The sequence below is a fragment of the Dendropsophus ebraccatus genome, chromosome 13, assembly GCF_027789765.1.
Source record: "Dendropsophus ebraccatus isolate aDenEbr1 chromosome 13, aDenEbr1.pat, whole genome shotgun sequence".
Lineage (NCBI taxonomy): Eukaryota > Metazoa > Chordata > Amphibia > Anura > Hylidae > Dendropsophus > Dendropsophus ebraccatus.
The window spans coordinates 51099530-51122478 of NC_091466.1; the positions used below are offsets into that span (position 1 = coordinate 51099530).

Sequence of the window (22949 nt, forward strand, 5' to 3'; positions counted from 1 at the left end):
TGCTTTTTTATTTTCATGTGAGTTCCCTTTTAAGTTCACTCCAGTTAAACTTTTCCTGTAGATTCAGAGAATTTATCTACTGTCTAGAGTGTGTATAGCTCCGTAAGACTTGGAACCCATTATCTATGTTCTAGTTGACTCGACTGTCTATTAAAAATCCCTCCTGCCCACATAGGCAATTTTGGATTTTCAGTCACCTGGGAAAGTAGGGTTATGCTTCCTGTAGGCCTGCATTGGCTGCTATAATTAGTGTTAATTAACAGTTGAATTAATACTATGTAACGTACATACACACATACAGATAAAGGTGTCATGTGTCTTAAACAGTCTCCTCCTCCTAAGTCCTGATTCTGATGAAATAAAATGATGGAGGTGTTCCTCTGGTGGGCAGATGTGTGGTTTTATGACTTTGCAATATGTAATAAATATATAAGTCCAAAGCAAAATAAGTGACACCAAAGCAGCAAAATAAAGACATGACACATTGTAATTAGGTGTCAAATGATCATAATTTTATTTTAAATTATATGACACCAAAAAAGACCCCCGACTCACAATGAGTCACCCTCCAGCACTCAGGCGAGGAAAAACCCCCTGTGGGGGAAACCTCGAGGGAGCCATGGCTGGAGAGTTGCCCCTCCTCTGGGCTTAGAGGGTAACACTAATTAAACATAGTTTGAGAATCAGATAAGGGCAGCATAACCTGGAGAAGGGGCTTCATCACTGGTTCAGGTTGATCAGGTGCTAATACCAACTCTACCACTGACAGCATAGATGGGTGAGTAGCTTTATCACTCTTGTCCCATCTGACACCAATGAATCTTGATGATAAATTCACCTCACTTGCTTCTAGATGTTACTGCTGCCTCCTGTAGACTCTTGTCTCTCACTCTAGGTGTTAAGGAAGTCTCTTCCTCTAGTTACTGATTAAAAGGGGGGCTTCTCCTCCCCCATATGAGGCAAATAAATCCTCCTGATGTTATGGGCCCCTAATTTGCCTCTAGATGTTAAAAAGGGGTTATCTGGGGAGCTGAAAAGATATTTCCTTTCCACCATTACCAGCATCTCACTTCCAGTTTGATCACATCTCATTCCAACATCTTCTGACCTAGCAAAGGTCTGAGACAGTAGATCAGGTACTATGGTGTGATCACCACATGTGGGTGAAACTCACCGCCAGCAGTGGTCAATGTACGCACAATGCTGTGATGACATCGGCAACATTGTATGTACATTGGCCGCCACTGGTTCCACCCGCATGCGACAATCACAACAAAGTACCTGGCCCACTGTCTCAGGCCGCCTCCGTTTTGCCAGGTAAGAAGGTGCTGGTGTGAGAGGAGATCAAACCAGAAGTGAGATGGCGGCGAGGGAGGAAATGCCTTTTTAGTTACCTGGATAACCCCTTTAAGGGCACCTCCTCCAGACCCTCTAGGTGTTAAAAGAGTGTATTCCTCCTAGTGTTGATGGTAATGGGGGCTCCTCCTTCCCCCTGTATGAGGCAAATAAATCCTCCTGATGTTATGGGCCCTAATTTGCCTCTTGATGTTAAAAAGGGTTATCTGGGGAGCTGAAAAGACATTTCCTTTCCACCATTACCAGCATCTCACTTCCAGTTCGGACTCATTTCATTCCAACATCTTCTGACCTGGCAAAGGTCTGAGAGAGTAGATCAGGTACTATGGTGTGATCACCACATGTGGGTGAAACTCACCGCCAGCAGTGGGCAATGTACTCACAATGCTTTGATGACATGGGCAACATTGTTTGTACATTGACCGCCACTGGTTCCACCCGCATGTGACAGTCACAACAAAGTACCTGGCCCAATGTCTCGGGCCGCCTCCGTTTTGCCAGGTAATAAGGTGCTGGTGTGAGAGGAAACCAATCCAGAAGTGAGATGGCGGCGAGGGAGGAAATGCCTTTTTAGTTACCTGGATAACCCCTTTAAGGGCACCTCCTCCAGACCCTCTAGGTGTTAAAAGAGTGTATTCCTCCTAGTGTTGATGGTAATGGGGGCTCCTCCTTCCCCCGTATGAGGCAAATAAATCCTCCTGATGTTTTTGGCCCTAATTTGCCTCTTGATGTTAAAAAGGGATTATCTGGGGAGCTGAAAAGATATTTCCTTTCCACCATAACCAGCATCTCACTTCCAGTTCGATCACATCTCATTCCAACATCTTCTGACCTGGCAAAGGTCTGAGAGAGTAGATCAGGTACTATGGTGTGATCACCACATGTGGGTGCAACTCACCGCCAGCAGTGGTCAATGTACACACAATGCTGTGATGACATCGGCAAAATTGTTTGTACATTGACCGCCACTGGTTCCACCCGCATGCAACAATCACAACAAAGTACCTGGCCCACTGTCTCAGGCCGCCTCCGTTTTGCCAGGTAAGAAGGTGCTGGTGTGAAAGGAGACCAAACCAGAAGTGAGATGGCGGCGAGGGAGGAAATGCCTTTTTAGTTACCTGGATAACCCCTTTAAGGGCACCTCCTCCAGACCCTCTAGGTGTTTTGAGAGTGTATTCCTCCTATTTCTGATGGTAATGGGGGCTCCTCCTTCCCCCTGTTTGAGGCAAATAAATCCTCCTGATGTTATGGGCCCCTAATTTGCCTCTTGATGTTAAAAAGGGGTTATCTGGGGAGCTGAAAAGACATTTCCTTTCCACCATTACCAGCATCTCACCTCTAGTTCGGACTCATCTCATTCCAACATCTTCTGACCTGGCAAAGGTCTGAAACAGTAGATCAGGTACTATGGTGTGATCACCACATGCGGGTGCAACTCACCGCCAGCAGTGGTCAATGTACGCACAATGCTTTGATGACATCGGCAACAGTGTTTGTACATTGACCGCCACTGGTTCCACCCGCATGCGACAGTCACAACAAAGTACCTGGCCCACTGTCTCAGGCCGCCTCCGTTTTGCCAGGTAAGAAGGTGCTGGTGTGAGAGGAAACCAAACCAGAAGTGAGATGGCAGCGAGGGAGGAAATGCCTTTTTAGTTACCTGGATAACCCCTTTAAGGGCACCTCCTCCAGACCCTCTAGGTGTTAAAAGAGTGTATTCCTCCTAGTGTTGATGGTAATGGGGGCTCCTCCTTCCCCCGTATGAGGCAAATAAATCCTCCTGATGTTTTTGGCCCTAATTTGCCTCTTGATGTTAAAAAGGGGTTATCTGGGGAGCTGAAAAGGTATTTCCTTTCCATCATTTCCAGCATCTCACTTCCAGTTCGGACTCATCTCACTCCAACATCTTCTGACCTGGCAAAGGTCTGAGAGAGTAGATCAGGTACTATGGTGTGATCACCACATGTGGGTGAAACTCACCGCCAGCAGTGGTCAATGTACGCACAATGCTGTGATGACATAGGCAACATTGTTTGTACATTGACCGCCACTGGTTCCACCCGCATGCGACAATCACAACAAAGTACCTGGCCCACTGTCTCAGGCCGCCTCCGTTTTGCCAGGTAAGAAGGTGCTGGTGTGAGAGGAGACCAAACCAGAAGTGAGATGGCGGCGAGGAAGGAAATACCTTTTTAGTTACCTGGATAACCCCTTTAAGGGCACCTCCTCCTTACACTCTAGGTGTTCTTAGAGTGTATTCCTCCTATTTCTGATGGAAAATGGGGGCACCTCCTCCCCCCATGTGAGGTAAATGTTTCCTCCTGTTCTTACTGGCGCCTCATTTACCCCTTGATGTTCTGGACGCCTCCTCCTCCAGACAGCTCCAGATGGTCGGGTGTCTTCTCCTCACACTGGCGGCGCGGTGTTATCTAGATAGGATATATAACAAGCCATGTGTTAACAGAATAAAGATATGATGAACATTGTTAATAATCACAGGTTACATATATATATATATATATATATATATATATATATATATATATAATCAAAGAATTCCGCAGCACAACCGTATGGTGAAAAAATCCAAAATTGTGTTTATTCCATTTCAGTAGAAAATTCCATGCAACGTTTCTGTCTCTTCCCGAGACCTTTCTCAAGCATGCTTGAGAAAGGTCTCGGGAAGAGACAGAAACGTTGCATGGAATTTTCTACTGAAATGGAATAAACACAATTTTGGATTTTTTCACCATACGGTTGTGCTGCGGAATTCTTTGATTATTTATGGGGAGACGTGGATTCGGTCTCCAGCTGCTGGCACCCTTGCACCGGTTTGAATAGAGTGCACTTCATACTGGACGTGTGTGTATATATATATATATATATATATATATATATATATCCTTTTATCCTGACTGGATAAATTATAGTCAGGATAAAAGTGATCTGAGGTGTGATGGGATTTTGGTTACTCACCTTTACTCCTCCGTGGTGGCGCAGCAGCAGCAGAACAGCGCCCGCAGTCTATAAGGGAAAGAGAAAAACCAGCATGACTTTCCTGAGATCAGACCCGTCAGCAGTGATGGGGAATAGACATTACACTGGAGAGAGGGGACTCAGTGCTATCCTAGTGGGTGTGATACAGGCGGCACCATGTAACTTGTATGTCTGTATTATGTACATGAGGCTTTTTGTGGTTATTATATGTGACTGATAATATAATATATAGTGATGACATGAGGATATACAGTGCAGCTATAGAGGTGTGTTATCATGTAAGTGTATCATCCCATATATTTACCTGGATAAGATGGATCTCCTTCTGCTGCTGCTTCTGCCGAGGAGAAATGACCAAGAAATGGAGGGAAATCAATGGTTAGTGTAAGGAAACCAGAATTGCTGAGCACATTATATAGAAACAATACAAAGGAAATGTATTCTTATAGCTGGGCCATCAGCTCCTGCGGCTACATGTATTATAGTCAGGTCTAGTTCTATCCTTCCAGCATTTATTACCAGCTCTATTCACTCCTGCAGTAATATAATATTCACCATTACACACAATAGAAATTATATCCACCTCCAAATAGAGCGCCCCCTGTCCTCTCTATACAGGATGGTAAATAACAGTTTCTTGTATTCACAATGTTATCAGTTTTGTTTCATTACCTGGGGATCTCCTCGGTCGTCGCCTCTTCCTCCTCGTCCTGCTCTTCTTCTCTGTGTATAGAATGTAAACCATCTCATATATAAATATATTATTATATCACACATTATATGGTTTATTGTAAAGAAAGTGATTGCAAAGGTAATGGAGTGAGCTGTACATTGCTGTATGTATTTACCATGATAGTACTATATATGTCGGGAACGGACAGGAAAAAAACAACATGTATTCACAATACTCTAAGCTTTGTTTCATTACCTGGGGATCTCCTCGGTGGTCACTTCGTCCTCTTCTTCCTCTTCTCTGTGTATAGAATGTAAACCATCTCATATATAAATATATCATTATATTACAGATTATATAGTTTATTGTAAAGAAAGTTATTGCAAAGGTAATGGGTGGAGCTGTACATTGCTGTATGCATTGACCATAGTAGTACTATATATGTCGGGTACGACCAACTAAAGTATGAAGTGTATGCGGACCCTAATGGCTATCTCACAGTGTCAGCAGTTTGGTATGTGAATAAATGCTGTTAAAATAAATGGAAAAATATGATGCTATGTCTAACTAGAGCGCCCCCTATCCTGTCCTCCTGCAGCTCCTCTCTCTAAACTGGATGGTGAAAAAATAAACATGTATTTACAACACTATAAGCTTTGAGCCCTCACCTGGGGATGTCCGCCGCCTCGTCCTCATCCGCGTCTTCGTCAACTTCACTGAATATAGAATATAAACCAGCTCATATTTATACCTATATACAGTTTTTGGGGATATGTGACTACACAGAGTTTTGGGTGGGGAACTCTGATCTCCATGGACTCATATTGTTATCCCACATAATGTAGATGATTTTATCTCTTCTTCATACGTACATGATGGTCTGCAGGTTAGGGTGCCAGGTGCGTAGTGGAAACCGGCCCTTCCTGTAACAGAGAACATAGGTTTGGTTAGGATGATTGTTACTTTGTCCCATTTGAAACTTTCAGAAAATGCTATTTATTGTGATGTCTCAATAAGAACATGAATTCCACTAATGATATTTATTAACCCCTTGTCGTCACTGCCAGTTGTTTCCCTAACACCGTTGCCCTATTTTTAAAATTTGACATGAATAACTTTTTATGGCAGTAACTTTTTTGCATCTAAGTGATTCTGACATTATGTTCCATGACACATCAAGTGTTCTGTTAGTGGCAATTATTTTTTTTTTTGTAAATAAAAGTTCTAAAATTTCTTGAACACATAAGATTTTAGTTGAAATTCTCTACTTGCCTGATAAATTAATTATTATCGATAATTTACAGAATAGTTACCTTATGTTGGCAAAATTTATTAATCAATCTTTTATTTTGTTTAGAACGTTTAAGAGCTAATACATTTAGTAGCAGTTTTCCATATTTCTATGAAAATTAAAAAAATATTTTGAAACCACCCTTTTTCTAAACCTGCACCCCCTAAACCTGCACCCCCTCCTGAGGAAATAAAAATCAAATCAACTTGTGCCAAAATTAATTTAAAATTTTTATTTTTATTTTCTCATTTTCTATTTTAATAGTTTTTCTTTCTGTAACATAGCAGCCGGTGTTGGCAGAGAACTGCAACTCCATATTTATTCCCTGATTCTGAAGTTTGAGAAATCTGTTAATAGCGTCTCTAGGGCTCCACATGTCTGACACATAGGTCTTAGACACCAAGGAGCACCAAGTGGATTTAGGGGTCCCCCTTTTATTTAGGATATTATGTAGGCCTCATATCAATTTACAGAGGACTTGGGGTGCTAACATTTTTGTGTGAAAAACTTATTTATTTATTTTTTGGTGCATTCTAGGGCACATTTGATCGTTTTTTATTCTATTCTTTTATGTGGTGAAGCAAGTAAAAAACAAACAAAAACAAACTATGATAAAAATGATTTATTTGATGTCATTGCTGTTTTTTGGTGTAGTGTTATTACCTGAACATCCATGGCGCATCCATGACCTTCATCTTCCACCTATTACATGACAAAAAAAATTGCATATTATAAAGGAAATATTAGTCAGTCCTCCAAGTGCCGCATATTGGGGGAGATTTTATGGAAACTGGTAAATTAGAAATCCACTGCCCAGATTTATTAAAACAGATGGTCTGACTATAAAAGCGCTCTTAGCACTTGGTATTTGGGTTCGAATATTTGAAAAATTTGCATAAAATCTTGGTTAAACTATGTTTAACGTACAATATGTGAGTGCACCTATAAAAAAGTCTTCTTACTTTTCTTATATTAAACCAATGGACATTTTTTAACATATCCAAGGTGATGTTGCTAGGCATCCCTTCTGTGTACCTGAGAAAGTGTCCTAAAGGCGTGGCTTAACCTCTAAAGTGCCACCGCTCCGATTCCCTCCTACCTTTCCCCTATCAACTTGACTGATTGTTTTGGCTTGGCCGTCAGTCCTAATTATAGAGGAGACTTAGTTGAGACAAAGGGCCATGTTACACGGACCGATCAGCAATGTAACTGAGCGCCGACCTGCTAGATCATCACTCATTTACTGAGCCTATTACACGCCTCAATAATCGTGCAGCAAGGCCTGTGTATATCTTTGGCAATGTACATGCAGTCTTTGCCTTTAGTGTAAAACAGCAAAGTATATACATACCGTTCCACACTCCCCGGTGCTTCTGCTCGCTGCCCGGTATCTTCCTGGCTTCTGCTGCTGCTGCTGCCAGGAAGATACCGAGGAGCAGGCAGAAGCACCAGGGAGCGTGGAGCATAGGCTTGTTGGTTTTAGACAAGACCCCCCACAAACATGTCTTTGTGACTGATGTAACTATAATATTACTGTCACATATATTACTATAAGATACTTACACCCAGTTCTCGAACTCCTCCCTGATCTTTTCATCCCTGTTAGGAATAGAATAGAGAAGATAGTGAAAACCTAACACACATCAGACACATCAGTTTTCTAGGAGAACTTCATCAATAAGAAGACAGTTTAGGCATTCTCGCCATAATCAGTGTCTAAAGGGAAGGAATTATAGGGTCACACAAGTTTTATGTTTTAATTTTACATTTAAAGAAAATGCTGCAAAGTTTTCTAGAAAAAATGCAAGCAAAAGCAATCAAAAATGTTTCTTTCAAATCAGCTGGTGACATGGATTTGTAATTTACTTCCATTAAAAATCTTAAGTCTTCCAGTACTTATCAGCTGCTGTATGTCCAGCATGAAGTGGTGTATTCTTTCCAGTCTGGTGAGCTGGTGAGGTTTTCTATGGGGATTTGCTGCTTCTCTGGACAGTTCCCGTCCCAGACAGAGGTGGCATCAGAGAGCACTGTGTCAGTCAGGAAAGAATACACCACTTCCTGCAGGACATACAGCAGCTGATACCTACTTGAAGAGTTTATTTAATAGAAGTAAATTACTAATCCTTTAAAAAAAATAACTAATAACTTAAAAGAACACTAATTTTTGTAGGCTTGTTGTTACTGGCCTCTCTCCCTGTCAATCATTCTGCCGAGCACGCTGACAGGCAGACAGCGGTGACTAGATATGGGCACCCAGATGACTACCTCCCCGTCTCTGCCTGCTGCGCGCTCTAGTAGTAAAACCTCTTTTTCTCCGATATACAGCTTCTGCTGCAGCCACGGCCGGTACTTGCCCAGGCTGCTCAGGAGCTGTATACAGTGATCCAGGGAACCATATCAGCCCAATTGTACTGATTGGTTCCCTTTAAGACGAGACCACCCTGCAAACATGTCTTTGTGACTGATATAACGATTATATTATTATATTTTACTATGAGATACTTACTCTGAATCCTCTTCCTCCTCCTCCTCGGGGCCTTCATCGCTCCTGTTAGTGATAGAATAGAGAAGATAGTGAGAACCTAACACACATTACAGGCAGCAGTTTTCTGGCAGAACTTTTATCAATAAGAAGACAGTTTATTTAGAGGCATCCTGGCGCTGATCGGGGTCTATAGGGGAGGAATTATAGGGTCACACAAGTTTTACATTTTTAGTTTTACATTTAAACAAAATGCTACAAAGTTTGTTTAAAAAAAGGAAATAATGTGGAATTAAAGGGGTAGTTCAGCAAACATTTTTTTCTTTGAAATGAACTGGTGCCAGAGATTTGTAATTTACTTACATTAAAAATCTCAAGTCTTCCAGTACTTATCAGCTGCTGTATGTCTAGCATGAAGTGGTGTATTCTTTCCAGTCTGGTGAGCAGGAGAGGTTTTCTATGGGGATTTGCTGCTTCTCTGGACAGTTCCTGTCACAGACAGAGGTGGCATCAGAGAGCAATGTGTCAGACTGGAAAGAATACACCACCTCCTGCAGGGCATACAGCAGCTGATAAGTACTGGAGCTTTTTTTAAATAGAAACTCTGAATAGAAAGGTCTTTGTGACTGATATAACTGTTATATTATTATATTTTACTATGAAATACTTACTCCGAAACCTCCATCTCCTCCTCCTCGGGGTCTTCCTCGCTGCTGTTAGGGATAGAATAGAGAAGATAGTGAAAACCTAACACACATTACAGACATTAGTTTTCTGGCAGAACTTTATCAATAATAAGACAGTTTTTACAGAGGCATCCTGGCGCTGATCGGTGTCTATAGGGGAGGAATTATAGGGTCACACAAGTTACATTTTCAGTAAAGATTTACTAACCTGGAATCCGATCCTCCATCTGAAGAAAAAAAAATAGAAAAGTGTTAGTTTTCAATATGTCTTTAATCCTCATGATGTAACTTTCACAATGTTTCACAGCAATGGGGTAGGGGACTGGTGTGATATATGTGATGAGATGTTAGACATGATATCTATGAAGGTGATGTTATAAAGAGGTAAAACTCACCCTCGACGTCATCCTGTGCAGCCTGAAATAGGAAATAGAGAGAGTAAGCAGAGGACATTGGTATATTGATGAGCATGAAGCGTCCGTGTACATCTGAGCTATGTGCTTGTTGTCTGCTATGGCCATAGAAATAATTGATATCTCAATTATATCCGGCCGTTCTACATTGACTTCAATGCTGTTTTCAATGCAACAATGGCCGTTGTTCGTACAATGTGTGAACGTGGCCTAAAAGTCTAAAATAATACAGCATATTATTTTCTTTACACATTCATCAGCTGTCGGCCGTGCATCGTTATTACACGTAGTAATGTGCAGTCGCCGGACAATGTTTTTAGGTTAGGACCAAAAGAAACAATCAGTCCATGATTATTGTCATCAGCTGATTGCAGCTGCCCCTCCACGCCGCAGGGCTCTCCTCTGCCAGTTTCCCTGACCTCCCAGTACCTGTCCCCAGGCCGCCCACCACCCTTCTCGAGCCCCATCCGGCGTTGGTCTGGCGTAGCATACACCGGCCACAACTGCTGCTTCTCCCCTACAGGGTTCACCTCCACCGACCTTCCCGACCTCCTGGGACCTGTCACCAGGCACCTGCCTTCCTCCTCCAATGCCCGCTGTGGTTCCAAGTTCAATTTTGGTGTCTCTACTTAATTTTGGCACCACAGCAGGCATTGGAGGAGGATGGCAGGAGCTTGGTGAGAGGTCCAAGGAGGTCAGGAAGGCCAGTGGAGGTGAGTCCTGTCAGGGAGAAGCTTCGCCCAGTATATGCTCCACCAGGCGGCTGCCGGACCAGAGAGCGGGGATGGGGCTCAAGAAGGGTGGTGGGCGGCCTGGGTATCAGGACGTCGGGGAGACTGGTGGAGAAGAGCCTTGTGGCGGCAAGAGGCAGCTGTAGCAGCTTGGGGAATGTCGCCAGTGTCTGAACCAGCTAGCGGGGTCGGTGGGGACTCCAGCAGTGTAGGCGGCAGCCTGGGGACAGGTCCAGGGGCAGGAGGAGCTGTTCCCCGCAGCAGGAAGAAGCATAGGCAGCGCGCCAAGTTCAAATAGCCGCCCGCTCTTGCATCTCTCTATGCCTCCGCTGCGGGGAACAACGATTTAGACTATTTCTCCTTTTAATAAAGAAAATGATCAGGGGATGACAATGTTGATCGCTGATGATCTTGTCTTTTGATCCTGATCTAAAATCATTGGCTGCGACTCCGCACCGCTATATGTAAAAACCATGCCTCCTCCCAAACTCGCTGCCCTTCCTAACCGCCCATCAGACGAGAGGGGGAATATGGCAGGCATACGCCTGGGAGAAGAAGCAAATCTGCGCCTTCTCCCTGGCATACGCCCCGGCCACAGCTTTGATAAAGTTCTCCCTCTGTGTTGATACCTTTCAAACCACAAGAGATATTGCAGATATGGTTGTACCAATCGATTTCTGAGACAATTGTAGTAATCTTTAACCCCTAGACGACCCTGGACGTAGGGTTACGTCATGGAAGTCTGTCCCCAGACGACCCTGGACGTAACGCTACGTCCTGGGTGTTTCTCCGGCTATGAAGCGCGCTCCGGAGCGGAGCACGCTTCATAGCAGGTGGGGGCCGGCTGCAGTGAGCAGCCGGGACCTCACCGGTAATGACACGCTGCAGCGATCGCGCTGCCGCGTGTCATTAACCCCTTAAACGGTGCGACCGCGGCGTTTAAGTGCAAGTGACAGGGGGAGTCCCCTGTCACTTACCGATCGGGACCCCCGCAGTGTGACTGCAGGGGTCCCGATAGTTGAAACGGACCGCCGGAGGTCTCTTACCTGCCTCCGTGCGGTCTGATTGGCGATCTGCTGCACTAAGCCTGCACAGGCAGGCTCAATGAGCAGATCGCCGATAACACTGATCAATGCTATGGTCAGTGTAAAAATCCAAGTAGTGAATGTAGAAGTCCCCTAAAGGGACTTCACATGTGTAAAAAAAAAAAAAAGTTCAACACTATTACACTACCCCAAAGCCCCTCCCCCAATAAAAGTTTAAATCACCCCCCTTTCCCATAATATAAATAAAACATATAAAAATAAATAAATAGATAAACATATAATATACCGTAGCGTGTGTAATTGTCCGATCTATTAAAATATAACAAGCGTCATTGCGAACGGCGTACACGAAAAGAAGGGAAAAAGTGTGCAGATTACCGATTTTATGTTACATTATATATTAAAAAAAATCAATAAAAAGTGATCAAAACGTCCGATCTTCACAAATATGGTATTAATAAAAACTAGAGATCATGGCGGAAAAAATGACACCCATACAGCCCCGTAGGTGAAAAAATAAAACCGTTATAAGCATCACAATAGTCCCATTTTAATAATATTTAATTGCCAAAAAAAAGGATTTCATAAAAAAAAAAATATATATAACATTAGAGAATCTGTGTAACCTGCATATGGTTGTGTTCGGACTGACCTATAGAATAATAGTATCATGTCGCTGTTACAATATAGTGCATTACGTAGACACAGGAACCCCCCAAACGTTACCATATTGCATTCTTTTTTACGATTTCACCTATTTATATCTTCATAAATAATATATTTGGAATTCCATCATACATGTTATGGTAAAATGAATGACGCCATTACACAGTACAACTATTCCTGTAAAAAACAAGCCCTTACATGGCCTGTAGATAGAAAACTGAGAGTGCTGGAGCTCTTAGAAGGGGAGGAGGGAAAAACGAAAACACTAAAATCAAAATTTGCGCGGTCCACTGGGTCATTTTGGGCCTGGTCCTCAAAGGGTTAATGTACTACATGACCATCTTGATCGTGGCTTACAAGATGGCAGCCATGTTCCAGACATGCAGTAATACCTCGGTTCCCGAACCACATCTTTGGTATGTTTGCCTTGGTTTGCCTTTTTTTATGTGCTACGTGACCACCTTTGCACTGGAAAAATTTGCCCTTGATCCAATATGGCGGCCATTAAAATGGAGGCATATCAATAACAAGCAGAAACTCCCAAAACCTGCGCCACAGATGAATATAATGAAGGTAAATCAGTGATCAGTGATTTCGGATAATTGTATTAAAATCCCCATCCAATACACATTGGGGGTAATATACCATCATATTTGTGTCACGTTGTTAGATATAAAACTCATATATGCTGTATAATCTATTTCTGGTATAATTTGTGTAGGGGCGTTGTAGGTGAAAAGTGCGGACAATGATCCAACAAATCAGTGTAAGCTTTTATCCAGTTGTCAGCACAAGACGTAGGGGGTTATGTGGCTTATCCAGAATTAGAAAAATACTGCTGATTTGTTTTAAGAACAGCGCCATGCGTATCCTCAGGCTTTATGTGGTATTACAACTCAGTTTTATTCACATCACTAGTAAATGTGCCGCAGTACCACAGAAAAACTGAGGACAATAGTGGCACTGTTTATGGATGGGGGCAGCTATGACCCAGATTTATCAAACTGTGGAAGGTTATGTTCACACACAGTTAAAACAACAGTGGTTGTTTAACACGGCCATTGTTGAGTCTTGTCGTAAAAAATACATTGTGTGAACATAGCCTAAAACTGAAACTGGTGTCAGCTGCCCACAACAACCAATCATAGCTCAGCTTTCCAGAGAATCTGTCAGGTCCATACCAGGTACAGAGCTGCAGACACAGGCAGATAGGTAATAGAGAACGAATACAAGGGAAGCCTGTGTCTTTGCTGATGACCATATGCACAGTTATAAAATTGTATTTTATATGTACTCAGTCATTTATTTCCCTAATCTTCACATATATACAGACAAATAGGCCGACCAGACTTTATAGTATACCAGGAGAAAACATTGTATTATTGGTAATATATAACTTTTTAAAAATATAGATAAAAAAACTAATCAAGAACAGTGTGTGCTCACCTCCACAGCAAAACCAAACCACAAAAACTATATACAGATAGGCCACAGTACCATCATGCATCACTCAGTCAGGTGCGATAATACACATAGAGGCAACATAGTAGCTGCAAACAATGTATGATAGCAAATGCAAGATCAACCAATAAACAAGCGGGTGTGAACACAATGGGATGCACCCAGTATAGATAGGTACAGCAGCTATTAACCCTGTTACGCCCTGAGCATGGTGCACCAATCTACCCCTGCTCACTCAGGGAATCATCAGAGTAGACGCCCTTATAATGGCAACTCCTGCCCTGTGCTATCCCTACTCCCAGACCCTACGCTTACCCTTATGCTGCTCCCTACGCAGCATTTCATGTACAAAGCACTCGTCAGGGGAGGATGATAGATCCCGGGTATAGCACTGCATTGGAGTCCAGTACAGTGTGCGTCCGGCCTCAGTAAACGTGGCACATCACAGCAGTGGCTGGAGTGCCTGGAGGACGCTAATAGCCTGATCTGTTGCTGTGTGACACGACTACATCAGGATATTAGCACCTTTTAGGCACTCCGGCCACTTCTGTGATGTGCCACGTTTATTGAAGCCAGACGCACACTGTACTGAACCCCGATGCAGTGCTATACCCCGGATCATCATCCTCCCCTGACAAGTCCTTTGTACATGAAATGCTGCGTAGGGAGCAGCATAAGGGTAAGTGTAGGGTCTGGGAGTAGGGACAGCACAGGGCAGGAGCCGCCTTTATGAAAGCGTCTACTCCGATGGTTCCCTCAGTGAGGAAGGGTAGATTGGTGCACCATGCTCAGGGCTTAACAGGGTTAATAGCTCCTGTACCTATCTACACTGGCGAGCATCCCATCCTGTTCACACCTGCTTGTTTATTGGTTGATGTTGCATTTGCTTTCATACATTGTTTGCAGCTACTATGTTGCTACTATGTGTATTATTGACAGTGTACAATTACATTACACTGTATGGAATCACTGCTGTTGTGTATACACTACGGCCGTGGTTGTCTGCGTCTACAAAAAATAATTGACGGGTCTATTTTGTGCGGCCGCTATTCAATGAACAGCGGCTGCTCGAGATAGCCTGTTCGCACAATGTAAAGGACTATGGGCACACCCAAATGTGCCCGCATTCGAATTAAAATGAAGAGATGTTCACCTGCCCGATACTACAGTATCAGCCTTGTGAACATCTGAGACATGGGTTGTTGTTTGAAACATCAAACACCGGCTGTGTCAAATAACGGCTGATGATCATGCCATGTGTGAACATGGCCTTAGGTTGGATTTCCAAAAAGTATCCAAAAAAACAAAATTACTGCATGATGTTATTGTCAGGACAGGTAAGAACAGACAGGACAGAGACAGTGGGCCCTGAATCTGAACCCACCACTGACCCTGCCTAATTGCCTCGGTCGACCCTAAACGGTCGCGGACAACCACAAAGGTGTTCCCTACGCTATGTAAGTGAAACACAGAACAGCACGGACAGACAATAACACAATAAAGAATCGTAGAACAAGCCGGGTCAAACCACACAGGCAATGCAGTACAAAGTCGGTAACACAAGGGATAGTCGGGAGTCAGGTGGAGGTCAGAACACGAGTAGTCAGGCAGAAGGAATTAGGACGGGATACGCAGGAAAAGGACAGGGGGAGCTGGGATCAGAATAACTAATAGCCAGCGATTACTAGCTGGCTTTCACTTTACTTTATACTGGACCAGGAGCCCGGACCAGACACTGATTGGTCCGGTCTCCTGATCCAGCAACAATACAGCTGCGGCGCTGCAGACCAAGTGGCAGAGCGATCTGCCACTCAGCCTGCATGAAAGCCGCATCAGCTGTGCCGGCCGTCCGGCTGACTATCACGTGAGACCGCGGCGTCCCCGGTTACTAGGGACGCCGTCGGGTCTCCGTGACGTCACTCGGCTCCGGCGGGCGGAGCTCCGGCGCGCTCTCGAGCCGGCCGCCGGAGCAGAGCCCGAGGAAGACGCCGCAGGAGCCAGGTCAGGTGAGTTCCTGACAGTTATTTTGGCGATAAAAAGATCTAGACTGTCTGCACCTACCCCGCATCTTGCATCCAGCACTTTCCTCCCCCCGCTGCCAACCTCACTCATAACCAGACTCCGGCCCAGCAGGGAGAGCGCTGCAGCATTTAACACAGAAGATCCCCCCGCAGCAGCCGGACTCTGAGGAAGAAGATCAGTGGAAGAAGCAGGAGAGACACACAGAGGCCACCAGAGAGCAGTTACGGACCCTGCGCTGCTCCCTGCCCCTCCTCCAACACAGCTGCCTGTAAAACTACCTCTCCCAGCCCTTTTGCTAAAACTACCCCCAGCCTTACTACTGCCACTCCCCCCAGCCTTACAGCTACTACTACCCCCAGCCCTACTGCTGTCACTATCCCCAGCCCTACTACTGCCACTACCCCCAGCCAGGGCCAGCCTTAGGGTAAATGGCGCCCTGTGCGAAACCTTTTTTGCAGCTTTTTCAGGTAACATAAAGCTCCTTCAGCCTCCCAGCTCTCCAGACAACAACCATCACCGACCACGCAGGACACACAACTACCCCCCCAGCCATTCACACAACTACCAACCCCAGCCCCCCAGCAACTACAACCCCCAGCCCCCCACACAACTACCACCCTTAGCCCCCCACACACTACAGCCCCCCCCACAATTACTATCCCCAGCTCCCCACACACACAATTACCACCCCCAGCCCCCCAAACAACTACAGCTCCCCACACAACTACCAACCCCAGCCCCCAAAACACCTACAGCCCAACACACACCTACCACCCCCATCCCCCAACACAACTACCACCCCAGCCCCCAACACAACTACCACCCCCAGCTCCCCTCACAACTACCACCTCCAGCCCCCCAAACGACTACAGCTCAACACACAACTACCAAACCCAGCCCCCAAAACACCTACAGCCCCCCACACAACTACCACCCCAATCCCCCAACACAACTACCACCCCAGCCCCCAAAACAACTACCACCGCCAGCCTCCCACACAACTACCACCTCCAGCCCCCAAAACAACTACAGCTCCCCACACAACTACCACCCCCAGCCGCCCTGTGTAGCAGAAAAACAAACAAAAAAAGGATACTCACCTCTCACATGGCTCTTCAGCAGCGTATTTCACCTCCTGAGGCTCTGGTCTCTGTCTATTTGCACACACAGGGGGTTTCCTGAGCAGCCAGCCTCACACACAGCTCAGCTCCCTTCCCCAAACCTCCTATCTCCAGCCCCGCGGCGCCTGAACTCTCTTCTCTCCTGCCTGTCCCTGACATGTGACGTCAGCAGCGTGGAGAAGATAAGCAAGAGAGAAGAGAGTGCAGCCACCGCAGAACTAGAGGTATCAGCTTCAGGGGAAGGTAGCTGTGTGTGAGGCTGGCTTTGAAAGGGACAGGGAGTCCCTGAAGCCATCTGACACTGTTAGCGGCCACTGACAGATTTGCTGACAGTGTCAGATGGATTCAGTTGCAGTCCCGGAGCAAGCGCACAGGTCGCACACCCCAAAGGCCAGCCCTACCCTCAGCCCTACTGCTGCCACTACCCCCAGCCCTACTGCTACTACTACCCCGAGCCCTACAGCTACTTCACCCCCCAGCCTTACTGCTGCTACTACTACCCCAAGCCCTACAGCTAGTACTACCCCGAGCCTTATAGCTACTACTACCCCACCCTTACTGCTACTACTACCCGAAGCCCTACTGCTACTACTAACCCCAGCCCTACTGCTACTATTACCTCTAGCCCTACTGCTATTACTACTTCTAGCCCTACTGCTACTACTACCCCCAGCCCTACTGCTACTACTACCTCCAGCCCTTCTGCTACTACTACCTCTAGCCCTACTGCTAAAACTACTTCTAGCCCTACTGCTACTACTACATCCAGCCCTACTGCTACTACTATCCCCAGCCGTACAGCTACTACTTCCCTAAGTCCTACTGCTGCTATTACTCTCAGCCCTACAGCTACTACTACCCCTAGCTCCCCAAAATAGTAAGAAGTACAGGTTCTTCATATATAGAAAAGAAGATGTGCAGGGAACTCACCGTAAAAAGATGTGCATGGCACTCACCATAAAACCGTAAAAGGTGCTCACTACTATCTACATCCTCCTACCCTGCACCCTACAGCTACTTTACTTTTATTTAATCCATGTTAAAAATCCATTACAAGGGATAATCACAGCAGGAATGCTAGCACCAGGTGTCTGGAGAAGCATACTGACGTACTCGAAACAGCTGTCACGCTGCAGCATGGTGCTGGCGTTCCTGACATCTTTATACCGTGAAATGGATTTGTAACATGGATTAAATAAAAGTCAAGTTTTACGGTGAGTGCCCTGCACATCTTCTTTTTTCTATATATGAAGTAAGGGTGGAGAGAACACTCTGCTGGTACTTTTATGAACTCAATTTTGCACATATTGGACCGATCTCTATAGGCGATAGTGCCAATCATTGTCTCTATCACATTGGACACCCAGCCCTACAGCTACTACTGCCCCCAGCTCTATAGCTACTACTACCCCCAGCTGTATAGCTACTACTACCCCACTCCTTCAGCTACCACTACCCCCAGCCCTACTGCTGCCACTACCCCCAGCCCTAAAGCTACCACTATCCCCAGCCATACAGCTACTACTTCCCCCAGCCCTACTGCTGCTATTACTGCAAGTCCTACTGCTACTACTACCCCCAGCCCTACAGCTACCACTACTGCCAGCCCTACAGCTACTACTACCCCCAGCCCTACAGCTACCACTACTGCCAGCCCTACAGCTACTACTACCCCCAGCCCTACTTCTGCTAGAACTGCAAGTCCTACTGCTACTACTACCCCTAGTCCTACAGCTACTACTACTCCCAGCCTTACAGCTACTACTACCCCCAGCCCTACAGCTACCACTACTGCCAGCCCTACAGCTACTACTACCCCCAGCCCTACAGCTACCACTACCCCAGCCCTAAAGCTACTACTACCCCCAGCCCTACAGCTACTACTACCCCCAGCCCTACAGCTACTACTACCTCCAGCCCTACAGCTACTACTACCTCCATCCCTACAGCTACTACTACCTCCAGCCCTACAGCTACTACTACCCCCAGCCCTACTGCTGCTATTACTCCCAGCCTTACTGCTACTACCCCAAGCCCTACTGCTCCTACTACCTGCAATTCTACAGCTACTACTACCCCCAGCCCTAGTGCTACTACTATTCCTGGTGGATGGAACCAGTTAGAAGTAAATGATAGGGTATTAATATGGCATTGGAGAGGAATTGGACAGGGCAGGGGTCACACTTATTAGGGCATTTGTACCCCAACGGGTCTCTGAGTGAGCAGGGGTAGTTTGGTTCACCTGACACAGGGCCTATTAGAGACAAAGGTGCTCACTACATCCTCCTACCCTGCACATTTGGGATGAGCAGACTACCATTGATCTACAAGCAGTATACATTTGGTAAGATTATTCTATACTTTAGCATATACATGATACCTTTAAGGGTGGGTTCAAACGCACCAGATCGCAGCAGATACTGTCATGGTACTGTCATTTTGTATGTCATTCTCCTGCCAGTATGTTCTGCCCCCCTTAACCCACCGCTACCCAGTGAATACTTTACCTGTCCGCAGTCCGGCCTGCTTCTGTGGCTCACGGCTCCCTGAAGTATCGATTAGCCAATAAGTGGCTGCGGCGGGACAGAGCACTGATTGGCTGAGCGGGTTGTCAGGGAGCCGGAAGCCACAGAAACAAGCCAAAGTGCGAACGGGTAAAGTATTCACCGAGTAGCGGTGGGTTAGGGTGGGAGGCGGAGTTAAGGGGATTTCAGTACCGTGAAATCCGCAGCGATCTGGTGCGTGTGAACCCACCCAAACGATGCTTTACAGTCTGTGTCCCTTCTTTGTGGTTATAACAGGATTTATGGTGTCTGTAATGTTGTGTCCACACTGCACATATGTCTAGTCTAGTCTTACAGTATAGCAGCTATCTGACAGTAAATGTATGTTACACCTAACAACAAATCAGAGTACAGTCTACTTTATAAATATACATAACATTTATTTTTATTTTTGTAAAGGAGAACTCAGTAATCATGCAAATAACATTTATTCTTACATCTGTAGGATGTGCTATTACTTTGCCCTTTTTTTTATTTAATTATTTTTAACCCCCCCCCCCTGCAGCCCCCATACACCTGCATCGATTTATTCAAAAACGTATCTACTTCCTGTTTCGGCGACATCTTCATTTCCTCACCACTCACAGCGCTGTGTCTGTCAGCCGCTATGGAGAATGGCTGAGCTGCTGTGTCTGTCGGCCGCTATGGAGGATGGCCGAGCTGATGTGTCTGTCGGCCGCTATGGAGAATGGCCGGGCTACTGTGTCTGTTGGCCATTAATAGAGGATGGCCGGGCTGCTGTGTCTGTCGGCCTCTATGGAGGATGGCTGGCTGCTGTGTCTGTCGGACGCTATGGAGGATGGCCGGGCTGCTGTGTCTGTCGGACACTGTGCTGATGACATTGTCCCGGCTCTACAGGCAGAAGGGGAAGCCTATATTGGAATCCTCCCACATTACAGCATAGAGGAGATGCTGTGGTTGGGGGAGAATTCCTCTACAGGCTTCCCCATCTGCCCGTATAGCCATGACAATGTATTGCAACTCCCCCCCACCCCCCCGCCTCGCGTACGTGTTTCAGCAGGTCCTTAATGTGTGGTGTGTGGGTGCGTGGGATTTCACTGTGCAAGAGAAGTGGCGGCTCCGGTCATCCCTTAAGGGCCCCAGCATCTTCGTGGCGCTGGAAGACGGGTGATTCCACTCCAGGCCTCCTCGTCTGCCTGTAGAGCCCATAGAGGGACAATGTGCAGCAGCACCCCCCTTGCTTACCAGCATCTCAGCGTCTCTGTAATGTCATCTCCAGGTTACAGAACTACAATTCCCATTTTGTACTGTCACCACAACATGAGAATGGGGCTTGTAGTTATGCAAACATGAGAGCTCCAAGTTGAAGAACTACAACTACCATGATCATGTTGTGGGGACTATACTTTATGGGAGTTGTAGTTTTACAGCTTGGAGTTCTTCTGTTTGCATAACTACAACTCCCATCTTGTACCATATATATCATTATTATAATTATTTTATTTATTTAACATGACAGATCACACAGTAGATCCTGATCCAGTGATAGCATTGTCACATATTACTGCCCATCTGGATAAAGTCTTAGGCCAGGCCCATGTATGTGTGCTATGTGATTTCCCTCTCTACCTTATAGGAGTATATTCCTTCCTATGTCCGCAGAGGTGCTGGAGATCACATAATACACACAGTGCATGAGCCCGGCCATAGACCACAGCCACCACCCAGCAGTTATCATGGCCAACTAAGCCCCGCCTCCTGCATGGAACATGGCAAAATGGCAGTTGGGAAATGGCTGAACATGGGGAATAAGTAACAGAGTGTAAGGTATTTATAGCTCCCCATTCTACACATCTCCACCCATCACCACTGTCTCCTATGGGGGGGCACCTATGTGGTCATGTGATCAGGGAGGAGTATCCACAGGTACAGATACTCCTGGACAGGACATCCCACTATGTACACAACCCCATCTCTATACAACCCTATCTGCTATACCCTGCTATACTGGATGGGGAATTCTTACTCACATGTTGCTCGAAGACAACTGGAACGTCCTTTTCCTCTACGGACTGCTCCACGTCCATCTTCGGCTCCTCTTCCATTTCTACAAATCGCCTCCTGTCTCCAATCTCTCGCAGAAATCGCCTGTGTGTGTGAAAAAAATTAAAGATTACATGGAGAAAACTGATTGAAAAATAGAAAATAACAAAAAATACCAGGAGCCAATGGATGTGCGTACTTACGCTCCAACTCCTAATAAAGCTCTGAAGGGTCCAGTAGCTGTTGTATTATGATGTCATATTTCTTTTGTTTTGTTTTTTTAAATAAACTTTATTTAAACATCTGGATACAAACACTTGTACAAACCATATAATGCAATATCACTGATATAAACATTACATACATAATGAACCATTGGCCATTGGCGGAAATTTCTATTTTTGTTTGGATAAATAAGATCTTGGTCTATGCGCTCGGCTGCAGTATTTTAATATGGTTTATACTGATACTTGATAATGTTGCTCAAACAAACAAAAAAACATTTAGCAAAAGGTTTCAGCCCCTTCCTATAAGAATAGTTTTTCCCATATAATTACTATTTTATTAATAGTTTTATATAAGGGTAATAAGTGATTATTATTACATATCTGCCGATACTTTCCTGCCTGCTCTGCCTGTGTAAGCCTCAGGTCCCTTTTGGGGTTTAGTGTTTACGTTCATCTTGACTATTGTGCAGTTTGCCATAGGCGGCCATTATAACAAATATGTGTATTGAGAAGTCCGGTCCCCTACACTCTTCAATACACTTGTTACAGGGGGCATATCTAGTTGTAAGGGTCATTCTAACTGGTTATAGGGGGGATTCTATCTGACTACAGGGGCACTCTGTATCTGGCTATAGCAGACATGGGATTTGATCCAGGTAGCATATCTAGTAGCAAGGGGTAATGTATCTGGTTATAGGGTTATTGTATGTGGCTGCAGGGTTCATATCTACCTACTTAGGAAATTGTATCTGGCTACAGGGGGTATCTGTGTCTACATGGTATTGTAACTGTATACAAGATGCCTCATATCTCAATACAAAGGTATATCTGACTGTTGCACCTCATTACAGGGGGCATATGTAGTTGCATGGGGTATTGTATCTGGCTACAGGAGGCACAATGGATTGGTGGGGAGGTAAGTTTAACTTTGTGTTAGCAAGGGAGGCACTGCTTTTGGTTATATGGGGCATATCTGTCTACAGGGGGCATTGTATCTGGTTTTAAAATATCTGACTAGGAGGGAACATTGCATTTGGTCATAAGGATCATATCTGGTTGCATGGGATGTTGAATCTGGCTGTAGGGAGCATTGTATCCAGCTACTGAGGCATTATTACAGGCTATAGGGGGCCTATTTGTCTACAGGGACCACTGTATCTGGCCGCAGGCAGCATGTCTAGCTGCAGGGTTATTATTATTGGCAATAGG

General features: G+C 45.3%; 2 protein-coding genes and 1 long non-coding RNA gene across 8 annotated transcripts in view; 1 reads left to right on the forward strand and 2 right to left on the reverse strand.

The window, feature by feature from the left end:
- Positions 1-22949, forward strand: part of ACTR10 (actin related protein 10) — a 464033-nt gene that overhangs the window by 414105 nt on the left and 26979 nt on the right. The gene's annotated exons all lie outside the window — the stretch shown is intronic.
- LOC138771552 (uncharacterized) lies at positions 3587-5084 on the reverse strand. The gene is made up of 4 exons (XR_011359641.1): positions 5026-5084; positions 4658-4690; positions 4333-4380; positions 3587-3785 (listed from the first exon to the last, which is right to left on the reverse strand). It is a non-coding gene; the product is annotated as an uncharacterized lncRNA (long non-coding RNA).
- Positions 7877-21621, reverse strand: LOC138770555 (uncharacterized). Its single transcript, XM_069949660.1, has 6 exons — positions 21501-21621; positions 9881-9902; positions 9694-9712; positions 9471-9512; positions 8824-8865; positions 7877-7916 (listed from the first exon to the last, which is right to left on the reverse strand). Exons 1-6 carry the CDS (start codon positions 21573-21575, stop codon positions 7877-7879), a joined length of 240 nt encoding a protein of 79 aa, XP_069805761.1. The 5' UTR covers positions 21576-21621.

What these genes read in the sequence shown, in the direction of transcription:
- LOC138770555 (XM_069949660.1), bottom strand. Translation starts at nt 21,575, where the DNA reads ATGGAAGAGGAGCCGAAGATGGACGTGGAGCAGTCCGTAGAGGAAAAG. An exon ending in GAGGAGATGGAGGTTTCGGA is followed by an intron (nt 8,866 to 9,470) that starts GTAAGTATTTCA and finishes TATCACTAACAG; the next exon opens with GAGCGATGAAGGCCCCGAGG. An exon ending in GAGGAGGAAGAGGATTCAGA is followed by an intron (nt 7,917 to 8,823) that starts GTAAGTATCTCA and finishes TATTCCTAACAG; the next exon opens with GGATGAAAAGATCAGGGAGG.